This window comes from Camelina sativa, chromosome 2, assembly GCF_000633955.1.
Source record: "Camelina sativa cultivar DH55 chromosome 2, Cs, whole genome shotgun sequence".
Taxonomy (NCBI): Eukaryota; Viridiplantae; Streptophyta; class Magnoliopsida; order Brassicales; family Brassicaceae; genus Camelina; species Camelina sativa.
The window spans coordinates 16,575,902-16,594,340 of NC_025686.1; the positions used below are offsets into that span (position 1 = coordinate 16,575,902).

General features: G+C 31.5%; 4 protein-coding genes across 6 annotated transcripts; 2 read left to right on the forward strand and 2 right to left on the reverse strand.

Moving 5' to 3' along the window:
• Positions 4,144-6,429, forward strand: LOC104726745. Its single transcript, XM_010445679.2, has 4 exons — positions 4,144-4,645; positions 4,750-4,817; positions 4,923-5,891; positions 5,980-6,429. Exons 1-4 carry the CDS (start codon positions 4,474-4,476, stop codon positions 6,316-6,318), a joined length of 1,548 nt encoding a protein of 515 aa, XP_010443981.1. The 5' UTR covers positions 4,144-4,473; the 3' UTR covers positions 6,319-6,429.
• On the reverse strand, positions 6,990-10,028 carry LOC104726754 (MADS-box protein AGL72). Of its 2 annotated transcripts, none has more exons than XM_010445695.1 (8): positions 9,949-10,028; positions 9,365-9,563; positions 8,371-8,455; positions 8,164-8,225; positions 7,960-8,059; positions 7,595-7,636; positions 7,468-7,509; positions 6,990-7,192 (listed from the first exon to the last, which is right to left on the reverse strand). In XM_010445695.1, the coding sequence occupies exons 2-8, from the start codon at positions 9,544-9,546 to the stop codon at positions 7,097-7,099; spliced, it is 609 nt and encodes a 202-aa protein (XP_010443997.1). In that variant the 5' UTR covers positions 9,547-9,563; positions 9,949-10,028; the 3' UTR covers positions 6,990-7,096. The 2 variants fall into 2 exon arrangements, with proteins under 2 accessions (XP_010443997.1, XP_019087581.1); XM_019232036.1 differs by lacking the exon at positions 9,949-10,028 and adding an exon at positions 9,726-9,867.
• On the reverse strand, positions 11,615-14,936 carry LOC104726779 (MADS-box protein AGL71-like). Of its 2 annotated transcripts, none has more exons than XM_010445730.2 (8): positions 14,821-14,936; positions 14,254-14,435; positions 12,927-13,011; positions 12,749-12,810; positions 12,536-12,635; positions 12,394-12,435; positions 12,229-12,270; positions 11,615-11,976 (listed from the first exon to the last, which is right to left on the reverse strand). In XM_010445730.2, the coding sequence occupies exons 2-8, from the start codon at positions 14,433-14,435 to the stop codon at positions 11,839-11,841; spliced, it is 651 nt and encodes a 216-aa protein (XP_010444032.1). In that variant the 5' UTR covers positions 14,821-14,936; the 3' UTR covers positions 11,615-11,838. The 2 variants fall into 2 exon arrangements, with proteins under 2 accessions (XP_010444032.1, XP_010444025.1); XM_010445723.2 differs by having other exon boundaries at positions 14,254-14,440.
• Positions 16,782-18,368, forward strand: LOC104726794. The gene is made up of 4 exons (XM_010445741.1): positions 16,782-16,949; positions 17,408-17,655; positions 17,815-18,034; positions 18,119-18,368. Exons 1-4 carry the CDS (start codon positions 16,782-16,784, stop codon positions 18,239-18,241), a joined length of 759 nt encoding a protein of 252 aa, XP_010444043.1. The 3' UTR covers positions 18,242-18,368.

The following is an 18,439-nucleotide window of genomic DNA, read 5'->3' on the forward strand; positions in this document are numbered from 1 at the left end:
ACCATGAGAAGGTGCTTTTAGTCCACATCTTTGGAAGCAATCTTCCCTCTTGTGACATGGTCCTTTGTATTTACAATCGTCATCTGAATCATCCATAATTCCTGTAAAATTAATCAATTAGAAATATAATAATTACATATAATTGTCATAAGATTTATAATAATTGCATTAATTATAAAAGGATGATAATTATATGTATATTGAAAAATATGCACATAATTAAGATACAAAAACAAAAACTTACGAATAGATTGAACATTAACAATGAGAGAAATGATCAAGAGAAGAGCAACCAAATGAGACTTTGAAGGCATCATCTTTCTATAAACAAGTCTACAATAGAATTACTTTTTTTTTTGTTCAATAGAATTACTATGAAATATTTTGTAAAACCACTTAGTGAGTAAGTAAAAAGAGAGTTGATTGTCCTTTTATAGATGAATTTTCAAATATTAGTAATAATACCATAGAAATTTTGTTTGACTTAAGATTTTGTTGACCTTAATTACATTGATTTTTTCAACAAAAATCGTGAAAAAATCTTCGGTCAAATATATATTACTTAATTTTGTAAGTGGTTTAAAAGTTTTGTTTGACTTAAAATATTTTGTCAACCTTTAGGAAGTCAGGTACTTGTATGTTTTGTCTCTAAAAATATCCCAACTGAATATGATTAACAATACTCCCTCCGTTCTAGTTTAACTGTCGTTCTAGGATTTAATTTTTGTGTCATATTAGTTATCGTTTTAGATTTTCAATGCAGATGTTTGATGAATATTCCAATCTTATCCCTACTGTTTTAAAGTTTCAACCAATGAAAAAATTATAAAATATATTAATGAAGGGCAAAACATAAAATTTAATAGTTTCCTTAATTTGTGTACAAAAACCTTAAACGACAGTTAAACTAGAACGGAGGGAGTATATGTTTTATACGGTTTAAGTAAAATATTATATCATATATATATATAAACTATTAAAAGATGACACAAAGTGATATAAGACAATGCACAATATAAAAAAATTATTTTCTAATTCAGACGTTTAATTTTTTATTATAAATTTACTTTTAGTTGTGAGTAAACAAGCCTATGACATTTTGTTGCTTGTCATACGAACCTAATGTATTAAAATTGATTATAAATAAATAAGATCATCTTTTTAATGGCTGTATGAATTTATTGTCTAAAACATTAAAACTAAAATTAATTATCCTGTTATTAATTTGGAAATACATTTGGTAAAGTAATCTTTTATTTGTACGATTTACATAGTTAAACCCTTGCCAATAAATAAATATTAAAATTTGAAATTATTATTCGTAATATCCAAAAACATACATAGAATAATTCAAAAAGAAATTAGTATACACAATTTAAATATTCACTTTTAACTTGCTAAAAAAAATTTGTTGCAGATCATGTTATGGGTTAGAGTTTACATATATGTGAGTATACAGTTTTTTACGGATTAGTCTACAAAAATACACAAAATATTTTAGTCTTATTTCATATGAGTTCACGAGAGGTTTTACGCCAATCTTCACCGGTACTAAACACACACAAAAAAAAAAAAACTCATTTATAGAATCTAAGTATTAAAAAAACACACAAAATAAAACATAACTTTTTTTAATAATTATTTTTAAAAATTGTGCTGCGGTATTAAAATCTAGTTTCTTTTATTGCTACAACTTTAATCCCAGAAACTTACTTCCAGATCTAGCACAATAGTTACATTGCCATTAGAGAAAGCATGTAAAAAGCTTATGACAAACAAATCAGAGACGAAGTTGACAAATTGTCTCAAGTTTGCGGATCGAAGGTAGCCGGAATTTCATACCTTTATGATAGGTTGAGAAGTTTGCTACATGGACGCCTCAGTTTTGCATAAGTTTGTTTCATGCTAATTAATGTCCATGAGTCTCCTCCAACCATTTAAATAAAAAAAAAACAGTTACGATAATCAACTTGGATAAACCTGTAGATCAAGTTAATTTACGCAACCAGCAGATGACGGTCTCTAAGAAACCCTTCAAAATCGGTTGTTGAATCATGTTTGATACTTTGTATTAAGCATATAATTTAAGTAGTCATCATGCCACATTGATTTGATAAGGTATTTGATTTAGGGGAAATTACGAGTATCTATGTTTTTTTACTTTGAAATAAAATGTTTAAAACTAAATGTTTATAAACATTTTATGTTATAGCTGAAAATGTTTAAACTCGTATATATACATCAAATTTCTTAAGCTTTATTTTATTTTAAATGTGGTAATATTTAAAAAAATCCGTGTGAAAGTTTCCAAACACTTAATGGATGATAAAAAGGTTATATAGCAATAAAAAAAAATTCAATGTGTTAGATAAATAACGTTTGGTCGCTCAAGTTTTCTTGGTCCAATATTTGTTCAAGGATAAACAAAAATTTATGCACCAAGTAGAGTTTGATCTATAAAAAAGGATTTATTGCAGATAAATGTAAGCAAACGTACAAGAAGTTTAGTATATTTTTTTGCTATAAAAGTTTAGTAGTTACAAAATTAATCTCGTCTCCATCTTTTACTAAATCTTACTCCATTATTATAAAATATAGACACTCTTTTAAAGGAGCTAAAATCTCATAACACCCTTTCTATCAAAACAAATTCTCAAAACTCCCTCAATGGTAAAAGGACAATATTACTCTTAATGAAGATTGTTTTAGGTTAAATATAATTAAATAAGTAATTGTTCAACGAAAAATACAGTAGCTTAGTGGTTGTGAGCTCCATGCGCATGCGCGTGCGCCCAGGGTTTGAATCCCACTATGCGCGGTACAACTGGTACAACTAGGATGCAACTGGTACAACTAGGGGATATATGGTACAACTATGCGAGGTGTAACTGGTACAACTATGGTGCAACTGGTACAACTAGGGGATATATGGTACAACTATGCAAGGTGCAACTAGGAGATATATGGTACAACTATTCTTTAAAAATTGTTAGAGGGGTAGTTTCGTCCTTTCGTTAAAAAAAGGGGTAGTGAGATTAAGTGGGAGTAATGCAGAGATGAATTTCTGGTATAGAGACACTAGAGATGAATTCTCCTTTTAAAGTATGGGCAATGTGGGTGGGGGCTGCTCTTCTTGTGTATATATGTGTATAATTACAGACTTGGATAATGGAGTAGTATTAATTGTGTAAGAAACAAAATGATCTAGAAAAAACCATGTGACTTTGGGAAAAATTAATGACTATGAAAAAAACAAACAAAACATTTATATATATATATATATATATGCATATTGCATAAAGAAAAGTTCAAATTCCAATTCTAATAAAAGAGAGTTAGTAGTAAGGTTATGAATTTATGACTTGTTTAGGATCAGTAGTAAACATAATGCTATTTCTAAAACGTGGAAAGTGAATTCAAATTTAAGTTAAAAGCGATCTAGACACAACTTTAATTATCGTCAACGCTCTCAACTCGTCATTAATACAAAAAGAACTAATCTCATTATGATTCTCTTACTATATTTTAAAATGGCAAAGATAATTTTCTTTAATCGTTCTCATTGCGTAGTAGTAAAAGATAGTACTATTATCTAAACGGACTATACGTGTAAAAAAAATTGTGCCCCAAAGAAAACAAATGGATCAGAACAAAGAAAAACTCAAAAGACAAAAATCCTAGAAAATATAAAGACATCGAAGGTCTACACAAATAGTTGAAACTTGTGGTGTCATTCACATTGTACATTAACCTAACTAACCATCTCGGGTAGTACCATGAAACAAACTTCTTACATATGGTGAGAATATTCTGTTACGTAAGCCACAAAAATGGTTCACGAGTTTGAAAATCCATAAGGAAACAAATTAAAAAAAAAAGAAGCTTTTAATTTGTTTTATAATTTTAAAGTTCAGAACTTGAAAAACACACACAAAATTAGTAGAAAGAGAAGATGAGAGATAGAGAGGAGAAAGAGAAAAAGAGATGAAGTGTGGTGGGAATGAATGATATTGTAAAACACTCAAGCTGTCTGGTTACATAGAGAGAGAGATTAAGTGTGGCCATCGTTATCTAATAAATTCTACTACTCCTACTTACTAACTATTTTTTACAGTTTCATAAAACCTTGTAATTTACTATCTATCTCGCTATCCTCTTCTTTCTTTGAAATCACATTTCTTGTCACATTAAATATTCTTCACCACCTTCCCTCATGTTCGATTCCCAATGTAAGAAAGAGAGAGAATTGCAGAGAAGATAGCTGCTTCCAACATCTCTTGTCTGCTAATTTAAAAAACTCAAGAACTACAAAAACAAAACAAAAAAAAAGCAACCATTCCTTGGTTTTTTGTATCCTCATCCATCATTCTTCATTAAACTCTTTTTTTTGTCAGTCCCTTTTCACCACTGTGTTTAACTTAAAGAAGTGAAAAAAAGAAAGAAAAAAAAAGTGTAAGCTTTTTCTTACTTCAAATGGGAAGAAACTGCCACGGCGGTGGCGGTGATGGAGCAATCTTTTCCTCATCTAAGTCCAAGAGAAAAACAAATGGATGCATGGCTGCTTTTCACCACTTGTTTGATTTTCAACATTTTTACTTCCATTCTCATAATCACCTCACCATTGATTCTCCTTCAAGGTCAAAAGGTGTGTACTCTCTTTTCTCACACAGCTTAAGTTGATTTTTCTAACCATTTGGTTGGTTTCAGAGATACTAATAAACATGAGTGTTGTCATTGTGAAATTTTCAGGCTTGAAGTTAATAGAAGAGTCTCTACCATTAACAACCTATAAGGACAAACAAATTTTGAATATTCCTGTAAGTCATAAAAAAAAATTAAAAAATGGATTTTTGCTAAGGTGTCTGATATGTTTTAATTTTATAGTTGAGATAATTTTTTTGATAATGACTTTGAAATTGTAGGTAAGCATGAGAGTGAGAACAGAGGTAGGGACAAAGAGTTCAAGACTGAGAGCTCTTGCGACTGATAGTTCCACATCTTCATCTGAAATATGCAGCTCACCAGGAAGCAAAACACCAAACTTGGTGGCTAGACTAATGGGTCTTGACCTTCTTCCTGATAGAAATGATTCAATGTCAAATCATCATACTATGTCGAGCTATCATGGATCAAGTCGTCTCACAAACCATAGACTTTCCAATAAAGGCACACGATCTCTACCGGTGAGCCCTAGAATCTCCTCTGCTCGGATATCGGATTTCGACATTCATCGTCTCTCTCTTCAGCTGAACAAAGAGAATAAGCATGAAGAGTTTAGGTGTTCAAGGCTGAAAGAGATGAAACAAGACCAAGAAGAGAACCGAAGTCCGAGAGATTACGCGAGGCAGATAGTAAAACAAATCAAAGAAAGAGTCGTCACTGGAAGAGTCGTCGGTATGGATGTAACAAACTCGGTGAAGAACAGAGAGGCAAGACCATTACATGAGCCTAGAAGAGACACAACAGTTTCTTGCTCACCAAGAACCAGGTTTTCAAATAAAGAAAACAAACCAAGCACCACTCGTAAACCTAATTCCTCATCTTCCTTCAGACAAGAACAGATCATTCATCAGAAGCCAAAGCCAACAACAGTGATTCTTGTTTCCATGTCAAAAGCCACTGGAGAGAAACAGAGTCAGAACAGAGTAAAACAAAGGCAACTAAAACCCATCAACCGATGCAACAAGGCAGAGATTGAAACAAGGCTCACTACTCAACGTCCCATAATAAAGTCTACTTCTCCAACATCCGATATTCGAATCAAACAGCGAGAGACTATCTTGTCAGAACCAAGAGACGTTAAAGCCAAGCCTTCACACAAGATGTTCAAGAAAATACCAAAGTCAAATGTTCTTGAAAACATCTCTGCCACACGACCTCCTCAGAAACAGGTAATAATCTAGTTTCATCTTCCTCTCTTTCTCTAACTCACACTACTAAGTTTCCAAGCTCTGATAGATTCCGTTTTTTTTTTTCAAGATTAACGAAAGAGATAGACCGAAATCGAATGAAGACGCATACGTTTGCTCTAGTTTGATAAACAAAATCGAGAAGAATAGTCCACAAGTAGCCAGTGAACTCGATTCTGAAAAAGACTACATCAGAAGAATAATGAATATTGCGGCTGTAGCGAGATATAGCAGCAAGTGTTGTCAAGTTCCTGGAGAGCTTGCTTTAATGGAAGTTGATCACCTTCTACAGAAGAAGAAGAAGAAGGTTGAAGAGGAAGAAGAAGAGATCATTGCAGAGATTGAGCGGGATATCATAGACGCGCTCGTTCAAGAAACCGCGTCTGAACTGAGACAAATCATTTGGTGATTTAATTTATGGACTGCGACTAATTAAGTATTAGAATAGTTTCTTTATTGGGCCATTTGTATTTAGCTCTGTAATTCCCCAAAGGCCATAGGTGTTTATATTTAATTTTCATATCAAAATATGAATGAATCCTTATATTTTTTTTTATTAATCGTTATATGTTTCTAGGCCATAGTCGCTTGATCTTTCAATTCATAGTCATGACTTAATTACTTCATTCAAAAATTAATGAATATCGTATATTGAGATGGTGGTCCATATGGATCCATGAACATTAAATTATATGTTGTCCCAAGAGAACATTCATGGTATAAGAAGAACTGTGTTGCGCAAAATTGAACGCAGTGTACATACTTTTTAAGGAAATCTCTCTCTATATATAAACTATTAAAATTCTATGAACTATCAAATATATCAAAGTATGTAACATACATGATTAAATTTCTATATTTATACACAAACTTTAACACTAAGAACAAAATGTTAAAATTGTGCAGTCCATAAATCATCTACTGTTCAACTACCGTAAAATCAAATCTTCAACAAACAAATATTGTATAGTAGATTAAATTAATAAATAAGAACAAATCGGTTCTGCTAAAAGTATGAAGAAGAAAATAAACTTAAGAGCATACATTACATTACATCCATAAAATAAAGCATAACCGGTACACATTACATTATTTTTAGTTTATATAAAAGTGATTGAAACACTATAAATATACAACATTAGTTGAGAATGAATAGCTAGAATGAGGTTTAACGAACGAGGACGATTTTATGGTCGGCTCTTCGGAAATCCAATAAATAGATCAGTTTCCACATCCTCTTTCTCTTTGCTTCCCGACGGCATTCCCATTGGCCTTTCTCCAACCTGACATAAGAGTATATATTATTTTCGTAATTTTTTGGTTATTTTCTTAATTTGCATACATAACTGGTGTCATAAAACAAAACAATTTTTGTTAAAGCATAATATGCCATATTCCAATTTCCCTCCGTACATAAGTTAAAAACTTCTTTTGTGAATGAAAATGGGTTCAAGTTACAATGAGTACTATCATCCAATTGTACGTATTTACGACTCTATATATATATATATATATATATATGCACATATAGGTATAGAAATTGGCAAATGGTACATACCTTTCCACAGAGCCTGACTCTCTCGTCCTTGAGTTCCCTCTCCTAATTTTTGAAGGAAGAGAGATCGATAAAAACACATGGCAGAGGACAAAAGATCCAAACAAAATCGAATTGTAATTATTCTAACCTTGGCTTCTAGTTTCTTTAGCTCATCTTCATATAACTTAGCCTACCAATATCAACCGACATAGAGTCCAAAAGAAATTAAGCCGTACAATATCGAAAGAAATATCTGATTTCATTTTATATACTCCCTCCGTTTCAAAATATAGGATGTTTTAAGCAAAGCACGCAGATTAAGAAGACTTTACTTTTAATAAGTTCAACCAATCAGAAACAATACTGCATAATATAAAATACTAAACTAATCTAAAAGTTGCATTGAAATTTGAAAACATACTATATTATGAAACAACAAACTTCTCTAAAACATCCTATATTTTGAAACGGAGGGAATATATTTTTGGTTATTTCATTTTTTGTATATCTTACCTTTGTTGATCTAACAATATGAAGGCTTTTCTCTATCTGAGTGGCTATATCCTGAAGTTCTTTCACCGAACAAAACGCCAAACTTTGCCCCATGAGCTTCCTAACAAAGCCACATTATCAAAATTAGCACACTTTCTTTAGGAACCACTTAAAACTCAATTAACTCATAAATATAGAAAACATATGTGACATTGAGATACAAACCGGTTATGAACTTCAAGCACTTCAATCTTTTTCACCATTGTCACCATTTCCTTCTTTAGTCCCTGCAAATCCAAAATGGTTGTACCAAAATGTGGCTAGATGTAATTTGAAACTTAAGTTTGACATGAATCAAAAAGGTTTCTAAGTAATTGATGAACCTAGAGTAATAATTATATTTATGCTGAGAATTGGTATATCAAAATGAACCTGCACGTATTGCTCTATGGGGTGAGTTTCTGCACCAAAGCACTCTCTCTTATATTCAGCGTATCGCTTGATCGTCTTCTGGATACTAAGACATATCTCAAGAAAGGCTTCATTAGGTTGTTAGGTTTACTTGAAGATTATGTGAATACTCTCTTGCATGGTTAATCATCTTATTCCATCTATGGCTCTTTATAATCACATATGGATATTATTATACTAGACATATGGCCTTATATATTGGTATTGATCATGAACAAGATATTTGTTGGACATGTCTGTGTCGATTCTATAAAACCAGCTAGATATGAATCAAATTGTCCATGATTAATGTATTGTTATGTTATGCAAATCATTCTCAACCAACCATATGCCTACTTAATTTAGTGAGCCGTCCGACCTAATTAACTAGACCATGGGAAGCATGGATTAGAACTTGGACTCAGAACATTAACAATATATCAACAAACTCATATAGAAAAACGGTTTGACAAAACACTATCTCATATATAGATAGTTCATTTGATTTTATATATGTTCTTAAATTGTAAAAGTTCATTCTTCGAACAGAATAATATGTCAAATGGTTTGTGGGTTTCAGTTTGACACTTTGAGTTCCAACGTACATTAAGGCTCAATATTCAATAATCCGTATGTCTGAAAACCCTAATTAATTCATAAGATAAACCTCAAGTTGAACTATAAATGGAAAAAAAGAACAGGAAGTTAAAACAGAAAGATAATTGTTTCCAAATAAAACCATAGGATAAATAAAATAAATGAAATGTGAAAGAGGAATATTTTGGGAAAATCTAACAACTTGTACAAGCAAAATCTTTTACCTATATATTAAGAAATCTCAAGTACTATTTGTTCAGAAATATTCAACTACACAAGTACTAATCAGACAACATTTAATTCAACATCACAAAAAGAGTTTTGAAACAGTATATAGATTAGAGTAAATTATATTGTCAAGCTGATTTAAGATACTTACTCGGAGCTTGCGAATTCATATAATCTTCCTTTCTGAGAGAAGATCATAGCTGCGACTTGAGCATCACACAGAACAGAAAGCTCATGAGCCTTCTTAAAGAGACCACTCCTTCGCTTGGAAAATGTGACTTGTCTGCTTGTTACGTTCTCGATCTTCTTGATCTCGATCTTTCCTCTCACCATTTCAATTACTTTACTTCCTACAAAACCAATCAAGATTTATAAAAACCCTAACTAAATGTAAAAGATTTGCTGGCAGATCAGAGAAACAAACTCACAAGACTCCAAAAGTCAAAACCCAGAAATGGTTTGGTTTCTTGATTGAAAACCAACTCAAAGATTTATCAGTGTGAGAATTTTACCAAGAAAACGTGAGAAATCTGAGAAATGAAAGGAAACTCCCAAAACCCTTTTGAGAGCTAGTTTTGTCGAGATTTGCTTCAAAAAGTCATTCAAGAAGACAAATTTGGATAGATAAGGAATAATTTACTCCAAGAAGGAAAAGAAAAAGCAATCAGACAAAAGAAGGAAAATTTGGTGGAAAGTGAAATCATACAACAATTAACAAAAGTGCTTTGTGTTTACCTCTCTTAGGCTCTTAGCGCAGCAGCCACAAACCCTAAGTCTAACCTCTTTGTTTAAGAAAAATAAAGAATCTGCCTTCTCTAATTTGGTAACGTTTTTTTTCCATTAGCCCACGTAGGCAGTAGGTAAGGAAAAGCAGCTAAGAGGAATCTCTCTGTCTATGTAAAATCAACTTTTCGTTAAACCGAACCGGATGAATTGGTTCTAGTGTGGGTCAATCAGTTTGTCGAAACTTTTAACTCTCTCTACTAGGATGGTTTTAGACATTTTGTTTTAAATTTTCCATGCAAAAAGTTAAATTAAACAATTTTTTGATTATTTCTATTGTTTATAAAATTATTATTGATCAAATTATTTTTTTTTTTGTCAACTATCAAATTATTTTTAATTAGATACTTAAGTTATGTTTTTAATGCTAAAACACATAAAACAAAAGATATTAATTATTTTATTAAATTTTATAATTTTAGCCAAAATATCTTCTATTATTGTTTTTTTTTTGGTAGGCAAAAAAACATCTTATATTTTGAAACAGATCGAGTATGTGATTTTCGTTAAAAAAAGTTTTTGAATAATTTTTTCAAGTTTAACGGTGAAAACATCATTAATGCATGAATTTAAATATGAGGAATGTTATCACCAAGTGACTTTGTTTTTGTTTGAACAGCTCATAGATAGTGATTAAAATATGATTAATAAATAAATATAGTTATAAATATTTTATTACTAATTAGAAAAACTTATTATTCCAAAGCTATTGTGGGAGATATTTAAATATTTACCTCTAATCATTTTTCAGATTCTATATTTAAGTTTTTCTAAATTTATCTATGATACATCATAAAAACTAAAAAAAAAACAAATAACATTAGAAAATCATAGTTACCATTTTAAAATATTATATTAAGATTCAATAAAAATTTAGAATTATTTTCAGAAGAACTGAAAACATAATAACAGAAAATAAATTAATACTGAAAGTAATAAATGGAAAGCAGAGTCAACATACTGTACATATGATAATATAAAAATGAAGATATTAGAAAAAATAAAATTGGTCTAAAATATATATATTTTTTAATTTCAGTCTCACTTAACCCAATTTTTTCCGATACGTTTTGCTTTTAATTTTCATGTTAATACATTTTACCAAAGGTATTTAAATAAAATTTTACATAGTTTAATATTATTCTTAGGTTTCCCAGTCAAAAAAACAAAAAGAAAATCTTGCTTAATCAAAAAGTGGAATTGTTTGTTTTCATTCATACGCACACACTCATCTTAGTGTTAGTTTCATTAACTCTGAGCAATATATTTGGAAGACTATGGATCCGAGCAAGATTTGGTCTTGACTATAAATTCAAAATGAGTAAGATTTTGTTTTAGCCAAAGTTTGATTCATCAATGGAAAATGTAAAGGAAAAATGGACAACGTCTTCGATTGGCGCGTCGATATCATCATCATCATAGAGTAGACGTAATTTCATAAGCAACCAGACATATCCACGTGTATTTTACACTTTCCTGCAATATCAAGACTAAGATTTGTTTTAACTGTTCGTCTTGATTTGGTCTTGACGATATAAATAATCTTCTTGAGAACTAAAAAGTTCAAATACGGACTTGTTAATTAAGGCTTTGAGATAAGACGACGCCAGATTAGACATAGAAACAAAACCGTCACGTTTGATTATTCCGAAAAATAAAACTAAAGAGTCTAAAGTGACAACTTATACATGTCAAATTATTTCCTGTTTATACACATATTGAGAGATGGTCAAGAGCACTCAGAAAACTGTAAACTATGGAATCAGTGGTGTAGGTACAATTACAAACCGATGTTTGTAATAAAAACTGTGATCAGCCAATTTACGGAACGTGTGAAATATGTTATAGCCGAGTCACGGGCAATCCAATAAATAGATCGGTTTCAACATCCGACGAACCACCACCTTCAGTACTTTTACCCTTATCACATATTTGTAATGTTAGTGGCACCACCGGTCGCATCAACCTTTCTCTAATTTGCTGAAAATAGAGTATAATTTTCATAATTTGTATATATAAAAGTCATGCATAAAGACATTATTACCTATTTGTAGTTTTTTCTTTTAAATATGAAACATGCTTTGTCAATTCAACCAAACCAAAGGAATGAGCGTTCGTGATACAATGTAACTCGAGGAGAGTTAGCTATTAAAAGCAACTCATATACCCCAACATAGCTTTAAAGTTTAAAGCAACAGATGCAAGCACTAAGATGAGTGTGTGCGTAATTACCTCTTCACGCAGCCTTTTTCTCTCGTTCAAGAGCTCTCTCTCCTAGAAAACGAAGATGAAAGATCAATAAATTAAAATCACATAGAAAAAAATATAACCAATCTCAAAAATTAAATTTGTATATCATAAGTTACTCAAGTAAAAAAAAAAAAAAACTGTACGTACCTTTTCTTTTAGCTTTTCCAGTTGACCTGCGTATAACTCAGCCTACGCACCAAGATCAACCAATGAGAACATTACATCATTAACCTGTGTGTATATATATATACAAAATATATGAATCTATGTGTGTGTATGTAATTCTTACCTTTCTTGACCTTACAATACGAAGGCTCTTCTCAATTTGAGTGTCTATCTCTTGAAGTTCTGCCACTGAACACGAACCCAAACCTTGCCCCATCAGCTTACTTTATATATAGTGTCATTCAAGAGATAACAAATTTCAGTATACTTTAGGACTAAAACAAAGTATAGTATATATATACAAATCGAATAACCACAGGACTAGTGAGATGCGAACCGGTGATGAACTTCAAGAAGATCAATCTTCTTTACCATTCTATCCATTTCCTTCTTAAGCTCCTATATATACACCCAAAAATAGAAACTATCATCCAAATATATTCCAGATTAACATAATGTATATATAAAAAAACGAAACACTAAAAAAAAAAAGGTATGCATGATAGAGAATTAACCTGCAAGTATCGTTCTACTTGGGGCCTCTCTGCCACAAAGGAGTTATTACTAAACTTGCCATATCTTTCTATAATTTTCTCCATCCTGAAAAGTTTGTTCACAAGAGATGCTTTCTTTGTCAATGATGAGGTACATTCATAAGAATTGAAATATTATGTGTGAACATTCTCAAAAAGTTACAAGTACATGTTATCATTTTATACGGACTACCATGACTGTCAACCGAGTTTTGGATAACGTTAGATATCTTATTTGGATAAATTCCATGTAATCAAAATTCTTTATTTTTTGCAATCAGCAAACCTAATGAAGCATTGGTTGCTGCACAAAGTTTGCTAAAGCATGAAATGCAAAACGAGACAATAGGAACTAATCATATAAATTGAATCCTGCTCTATAAATCAAGACAAAAAAAAAACCAATTTTTTAGCCACGAATTAACCATAACCAAAACACAAAGCGAAACATAACATGAACTATGTATAGACTTTTTGTTGGCTAACTTTAATTCTATGTAATCAAATTCGTTTTTGCAATCATCAAACTTAATAAAGACTTTGTGGCTGCACAAAGGTTGCTAAGCATGAAATGCAAAACGAAAGAATAGGAATTAATCATACAAAATGAATCCTACACAAAATTTTAAGCCAATTTTAACCATATATAACCAAAAAAAAAAAAACAAAAACAAAGGGAATCATAACGTGAACTATGTACAGACTTCTTGTTGGCTATAATTGATATTCATAATTGAAAATCTAGTGACAAAGTTTGGATCCCCGAGAGATTCTTTTTAAATCTTCTTCTCTCATCCATAATATATACAATTTTCTGTACTTACATGTTCGTATATTCATTTTTGTTGGGGTATTCTAATAAAACCAGATGCCAAGTGGGTACTGCGTGGGTAAACAATTTAAGTTCCAAGGTATACGAGGTTCACTGTTCAAGAAACGTCTTTTCTGAAAACCCTAATCCACTTGCTCGTGCTTGAAGAACAACCTTTTTAGTCAAACTTTCTAGTTTTGCTATTAATTGACATCCTCAAGCTTATCTCAGTATATTCATTTCCACAAGTATTTTTCTTTTTTAAAGAAACAAAAATCAATGTTTTCAGGAACTAGCTAGGAAAAAAGAAAAAGAGAGAGAGAGAGAGAGAGGCAAATCTTTAACGTGATTGCAAAATCTCTAGTACGATTTCTTCAGTGAAATAGAACTATTCACTACAGAAAGCTATAGAGACACTCAAACTCTATAAATCTATGTGTAGAAAAGGATTTAGAAATAGGCATATATGTAAAATATTAGATGAAAGAATATTCTTACTCGGAGCTAGAGTATTCGTATAATCTTCCACTCTGAGAGAAGACAATGGCGGCGACTTGAGCATCGCATAGAACCGAAAGCTCATGAGCCTTCTTAAAGAGACCGCTCCTTCGCTTAGAAAACGTTACTTGTCTGCTCGTCACGTTCTCGATCTTCTTGATCTCGATTTTCCCTCTCACCATCTTTCCTGCCATATTACATTCCAAGATTTATCAGATTGAAACCCTAACTAAAAATCCAAAAGGACTTTTCATTCCAGACAAAACCAAAGAGATAGTCTATTGCAAAACGAGAAGGAGATTCAAAGCCGGAAGTCAAAGTTTGATATAATCATCTTTCCCAAGAAAATGTAGGAAACTGAAGAGATTCAAAACAAGATTTATCTAGATTCACTTCAAAATCCCAAAAGAACATAATTTTTTTCCAGAAAAAAATCAGCCGACAAAAAAAAAATTTAAGAGATGGAAATAACAAAGAATGGAATGAAACAAAAGCTTAACAATGGTAGAAAATAAAAACCCTGGAAAGGGGCATGAACTAGATCTCATGATGATGCTTTGTGTTTACCTCTGTGTCTCTCTCTTTGTACAAGAGCCACAAACCCTAAGTCTAAGCTTTGCTCTCTTTTTTTTTTCTGTGTTCTGATTAATTGGACAGAGAAAAAGGAAAAAGAAGAAAACAGACTTTTTTATTTTCTTCTTTTGGTGAACTAGTTGGATAAATAATTGATCAACAATGGAATAGAGAGAACACTAGTATTTAAGAAAAGAAAAAACAAAAGTGAGTGTGTCCCAGTTTCTGATTAAAGAAATGTCCCATGACTTTATCTGTTTTTGGTAAAATTAAGAATAGAGCAGCAGAAGAAAAAAAACAATTAATTAACTAAAAATATATAAATTGTGGAAACTTAAAGGACTAAGTTCTAAAAATACAGGTGATAATCTGGTTTTTAATTTTTTTTAATTTTTTTTTGGTGACAGAAGACAAGAGTGGGTGGAATAGATCATAATAATACATGTATAAAGATATTAAAGAATAGTGTTCTTCGATGGGCGTGTCGACATCATCGTACACTGATGTGCACTGTCAACCAATTATATAAGAACACGTATGTTATTTCAGCTTTCCCACAAATCACAGTCAGCTTCTGTTGAAATGAGATGAGAGACCTCGTCTTCAACAGACAACACACAGATTCCTTTTTTCCTCTTTTACTTGGTTTCTTTGGTTATGTTTAGTAATATTCCTCTTTTCTCTTGAAAGAAAATGTGATAAGAGTATGTGTCTAAAATATGAGAAAAGAAAGTGAAATAATAGTATAATAACTCACACCATTATGTCCTCAACCTCAAGTCTAAATCGTGATAAGGGGAATATGAATTATTCTTTCTTCCTTTTTTTTTTTTTCTTTCGGTCGTGGGATTCGGCCGGTCAACATTGATTCCAATTTCTTGCTCCTCCATATGGATGCATTTTATTATTTTCACAAATGTGACCAAAACCTATATTGTCCTTTTTGTCAACAACATTTTATTAAAAGAAGATAGGATCCAAAATAAAAAGACACAATCTAATGGAACATCGTTTACATACATTAACATATTGCGATTGTATACGAACAACGGTTTGATCATAACATATCGTTTAATTGTTCAACTAGGTATTAACCCGCGGTAGACCGCGGGCTGAACATTTTATTTTAGAAAAATTTGCAAAAATAGTTTATTAATTAAATTATTTATAATGATTTATTAATGAAATTTTTGGTTTACAATCTTAGCAATTTTTTCAATTTTTAATATGTTTATTGAAAAAATGACATCAATAAAAAACTGAGGCTGTAACAATGAATAAATAGTTTAAACATTTGATTATAGACACGTTTGAAAGAACTTAAATTTTTTAAGAATTCATGGTTTGAGATTTTTTTGTTAAGAGGATAAAGATTTTGTTAAGGGAATATTTTTTTGGTTTAGATTTTTTTTGGTTTATGTATTTAATTTAAATGGATTGATTATCCATGTAACCCCACAATTTTGGTTAATTAATATAGTAAGATTTTTAATTTTTAATAATTACTAATTATCTTTTATAGCCTCAGCAGTTTTAGCCTTTATTTAACAATTTCTAATGGCAATTACATGTAATTTTTTACACTTTTAAGTTTATTTTTAGTTTTGTACTTCTCAATTAATATAGTAGGATGAGTTACGTTAGTATGTCGTCGTGTCACAAGTACTAAAATTAAAATTGGACATAACACATATGTTATTAACAAAACAACAAAATGAAAATGAGACACATTTAAAAAAAATAGTATAATAATAAGACACATTATGAATGCTCTTAAGAGAGCCATTTTTGACACATTTGTTAAGTCATATGTGTGTCATCAAAACATGGATCCGGAAGGAACACTCTTGTAATTGGGCCATCTATACAATTATTGGGCTTAAAATTCAAAATTGGGCTTCGCAAAAATCATATATATGAATTTTGAGTAAAAAACCCCTAAAGAAAAATTATAAATGAATATAACAAATTTAAATCATCACCTCAATCTGATCTTACACCCTCCCCAGAAAGCTAGAAACGCGAAGATGGGAGACAATGGAGAATCATCAATAAAGTGGCCAAAGATCAAACTCAAACCAAATCTCAATGTCTCTTATCTAAAGAACCATGATCTCTTCACTGTAAGCTCCTCACAAAACCATTTTATCAAATTTTAGTTTAAGCCTAATTCGTGCTTTAGGGGTTTATATCTCCCGATGATTCCTGGAGAATAATGGAATCCAAAGTTGTAAATTTATGATTTTTATCGATTTTGATGAGCGGATTCTTGTATTATAGCTCAAATTGATGGGTTTATGTTCCATTATCATCATCAGTGAGTTGTTCGAATCTATCTAGGTTAAAAGCTAAAATTGCGAAACTATTTTGCTTGGAACTCTTTAAAAAGCTAAATTTTAATGGGTTTTAGGTTTTTTTGTTGAAATTGATTCGCTTTCTTCTTGTTTAGATTGGTTTTGTTCATAACTTTTCTTTTGTGAAATATGATGTTAGATAACACATGTGTATGATACATAACATTTTGAAGTATAGATTGGTTGCTTTAGGAGGTTTCTTATACATTTGGGGTTTATGATTTCAGGTGGAAAACTGTCTGACTTCTGATGAATCAAAGGGTTTTATTAAAATAGCAGAGTCTCTCGGTTTCACTCACCAAGGAAGTCGTGGTCCAGCCTATGGTGAAGCTTATAGGGATAACCATCGAATCTCAGTGAACGATCCCGTCCTTGCTGATACGTTATGGCAATCGGGGCTTTCCGATTTATTTACTGATATCAAGATTAGGAGGAAGGTTGCTGTTGGCTTGAATCCAAACATTAGATTTTACAGGTTTGTAGTCCCAACATTTTTGAAGTTTCATTCTTTGTTTCTTGGTAATGGTTAAAAAAAATTGTTGAAAGATGTGCAAAGAATATGTTCTTTTCATGTTTCTTCGTTGCGGTCTATGGATGTATTTAGGTTTGTCACAGTGGGATTGTGAATTTTCAGGTATAGTGCTGGTCAGCATTTTGGTCGTCATATTGATGAAAGTGCTGATCTTGAAGATGGAAAGCGGACTTATTACACATTGTTGATATATCTAAGCGGGAACAGCACGAAATCAAAATCCAAGAGCAGTTCAAGCAAGACAAATGATTCTTCTTCAGCTGAGCCTTTAGTAGGTGGAGAAACCGTCTTTTATGGTTCAAGGAACAGTATCGTGGCTGAGGTAATCACCTCTCGAATTTGTTTCTTTGGTCTTAATTTCATCTTTTATTGATATATCATCAACTAAACTTGCTTAATATCGCAGGTAGCTCCAGTGGAAGGTATGGCTCTCTTTCACATCCATGGAGACAAGTGCATGTTGCATGAAGGAAGGAATGTCTCCAAAGGTGTCAAGTATGTGTTCCGTTCTGATGTTGTTTTTGCATGAACACTGATTCATCTTCTCTGTATTTTGTGTTTCTCACATTAATTACTTTCATACAACATTATGAGCCATCGATTAAGCTTGTGTAGATCAATATTTACCTGAATTAAGCTCATGGTTTCCGCTGGTTCAGCGTTTATTAGAAGCCGCCATGAGTCTATCTATGACTCGTTTTTCCATATCTGTTTGATGTTAAGTGAC

Bases quoted from the DNA above. Each gene is read 5' to 3' on its own strand.
- LOC104726754 (XM_010445695.1), bottom strand. From the start codon at position 9,546: ATGGTGAGAGGAAAGATCGAGATCAAGAAGATCGAGAACGTAACAAGC. The intron at 8,456-9,364 runs GTAAGTATCTTA...GATATGTCTTAG, and splicing joins TATGAATTCGCAAGCTCCGA to TATCCAGAAGACGATCAAGC. The intron at 8,226-8,370 runs GTTCATTTTGAT...TTGGATTTGCAG, and splicing joins CCATAGAGCAATACGTGCAG to GGACTAAAGAAGGAAATGGT.
- LOC104726794 (XM_010445741.1), top strand. From the start codon at position 16,782: ATGAATATAACAAATTTAAATCATCACCTCAATCTGATCTTACACCCT. The intron at 16,950-17,407 runs GTAAGCTCCTCA...TTATGATTTCAG, and splicing joins AGAACCATGATCTCTTCACT to GTGGAAAACTGTCTGACTTC. The intron at 17,656-17,814 runs GTTTGTAGTCCC...GTGAATTTTCAG, and splicing joins CCAAACATTAGATTTTACAG to GTATAGTGCTGGTCAGCATT.
- LOC104726779 (XM_010445730.2), bottom strand. From the start codon at position 14,435: ATGGTGAGAGGGAAAATCGAGATCAAGAAGATCGAGAACGTGACGAGC. The intron at 13,012-14,253 runs GTAAGAATATTC...CAAACTTTTCAG, and splicing joins TACGAATACTCTAGCTCCGA to GATGGAGAAAATTATAGAAA. The intron at 12,811-12,926 runs GTTAATTCTCTA...GTGTATATATAG, and splicing joins AAGTAGAACGATACTTGCAG to GAGCTTAAGAAGGAAATGGA.
- LOC104726745 (XM_010445679.2), top strand. From the start codon at position 4,474: ATGGGAAGAAACTGCCACGGCGGTGGCGGTGATGGAGCAATCTTTTCC. The intron at 4,646-4,749 runs GTGTGTACTCTC...TGAAATTTTCAG, and splicing joins TTCTCCTTCAAGGTCAAAAG to GCTTGAAGTTAATAGAAGAG. The intron at 4,818-4,922 runs GTAAGTCATAAA...TTGAAATTGTAG, and splicing joins AACAAATTTTGAATATTCCT to GTAAGCATGAGAGTGAGAAC.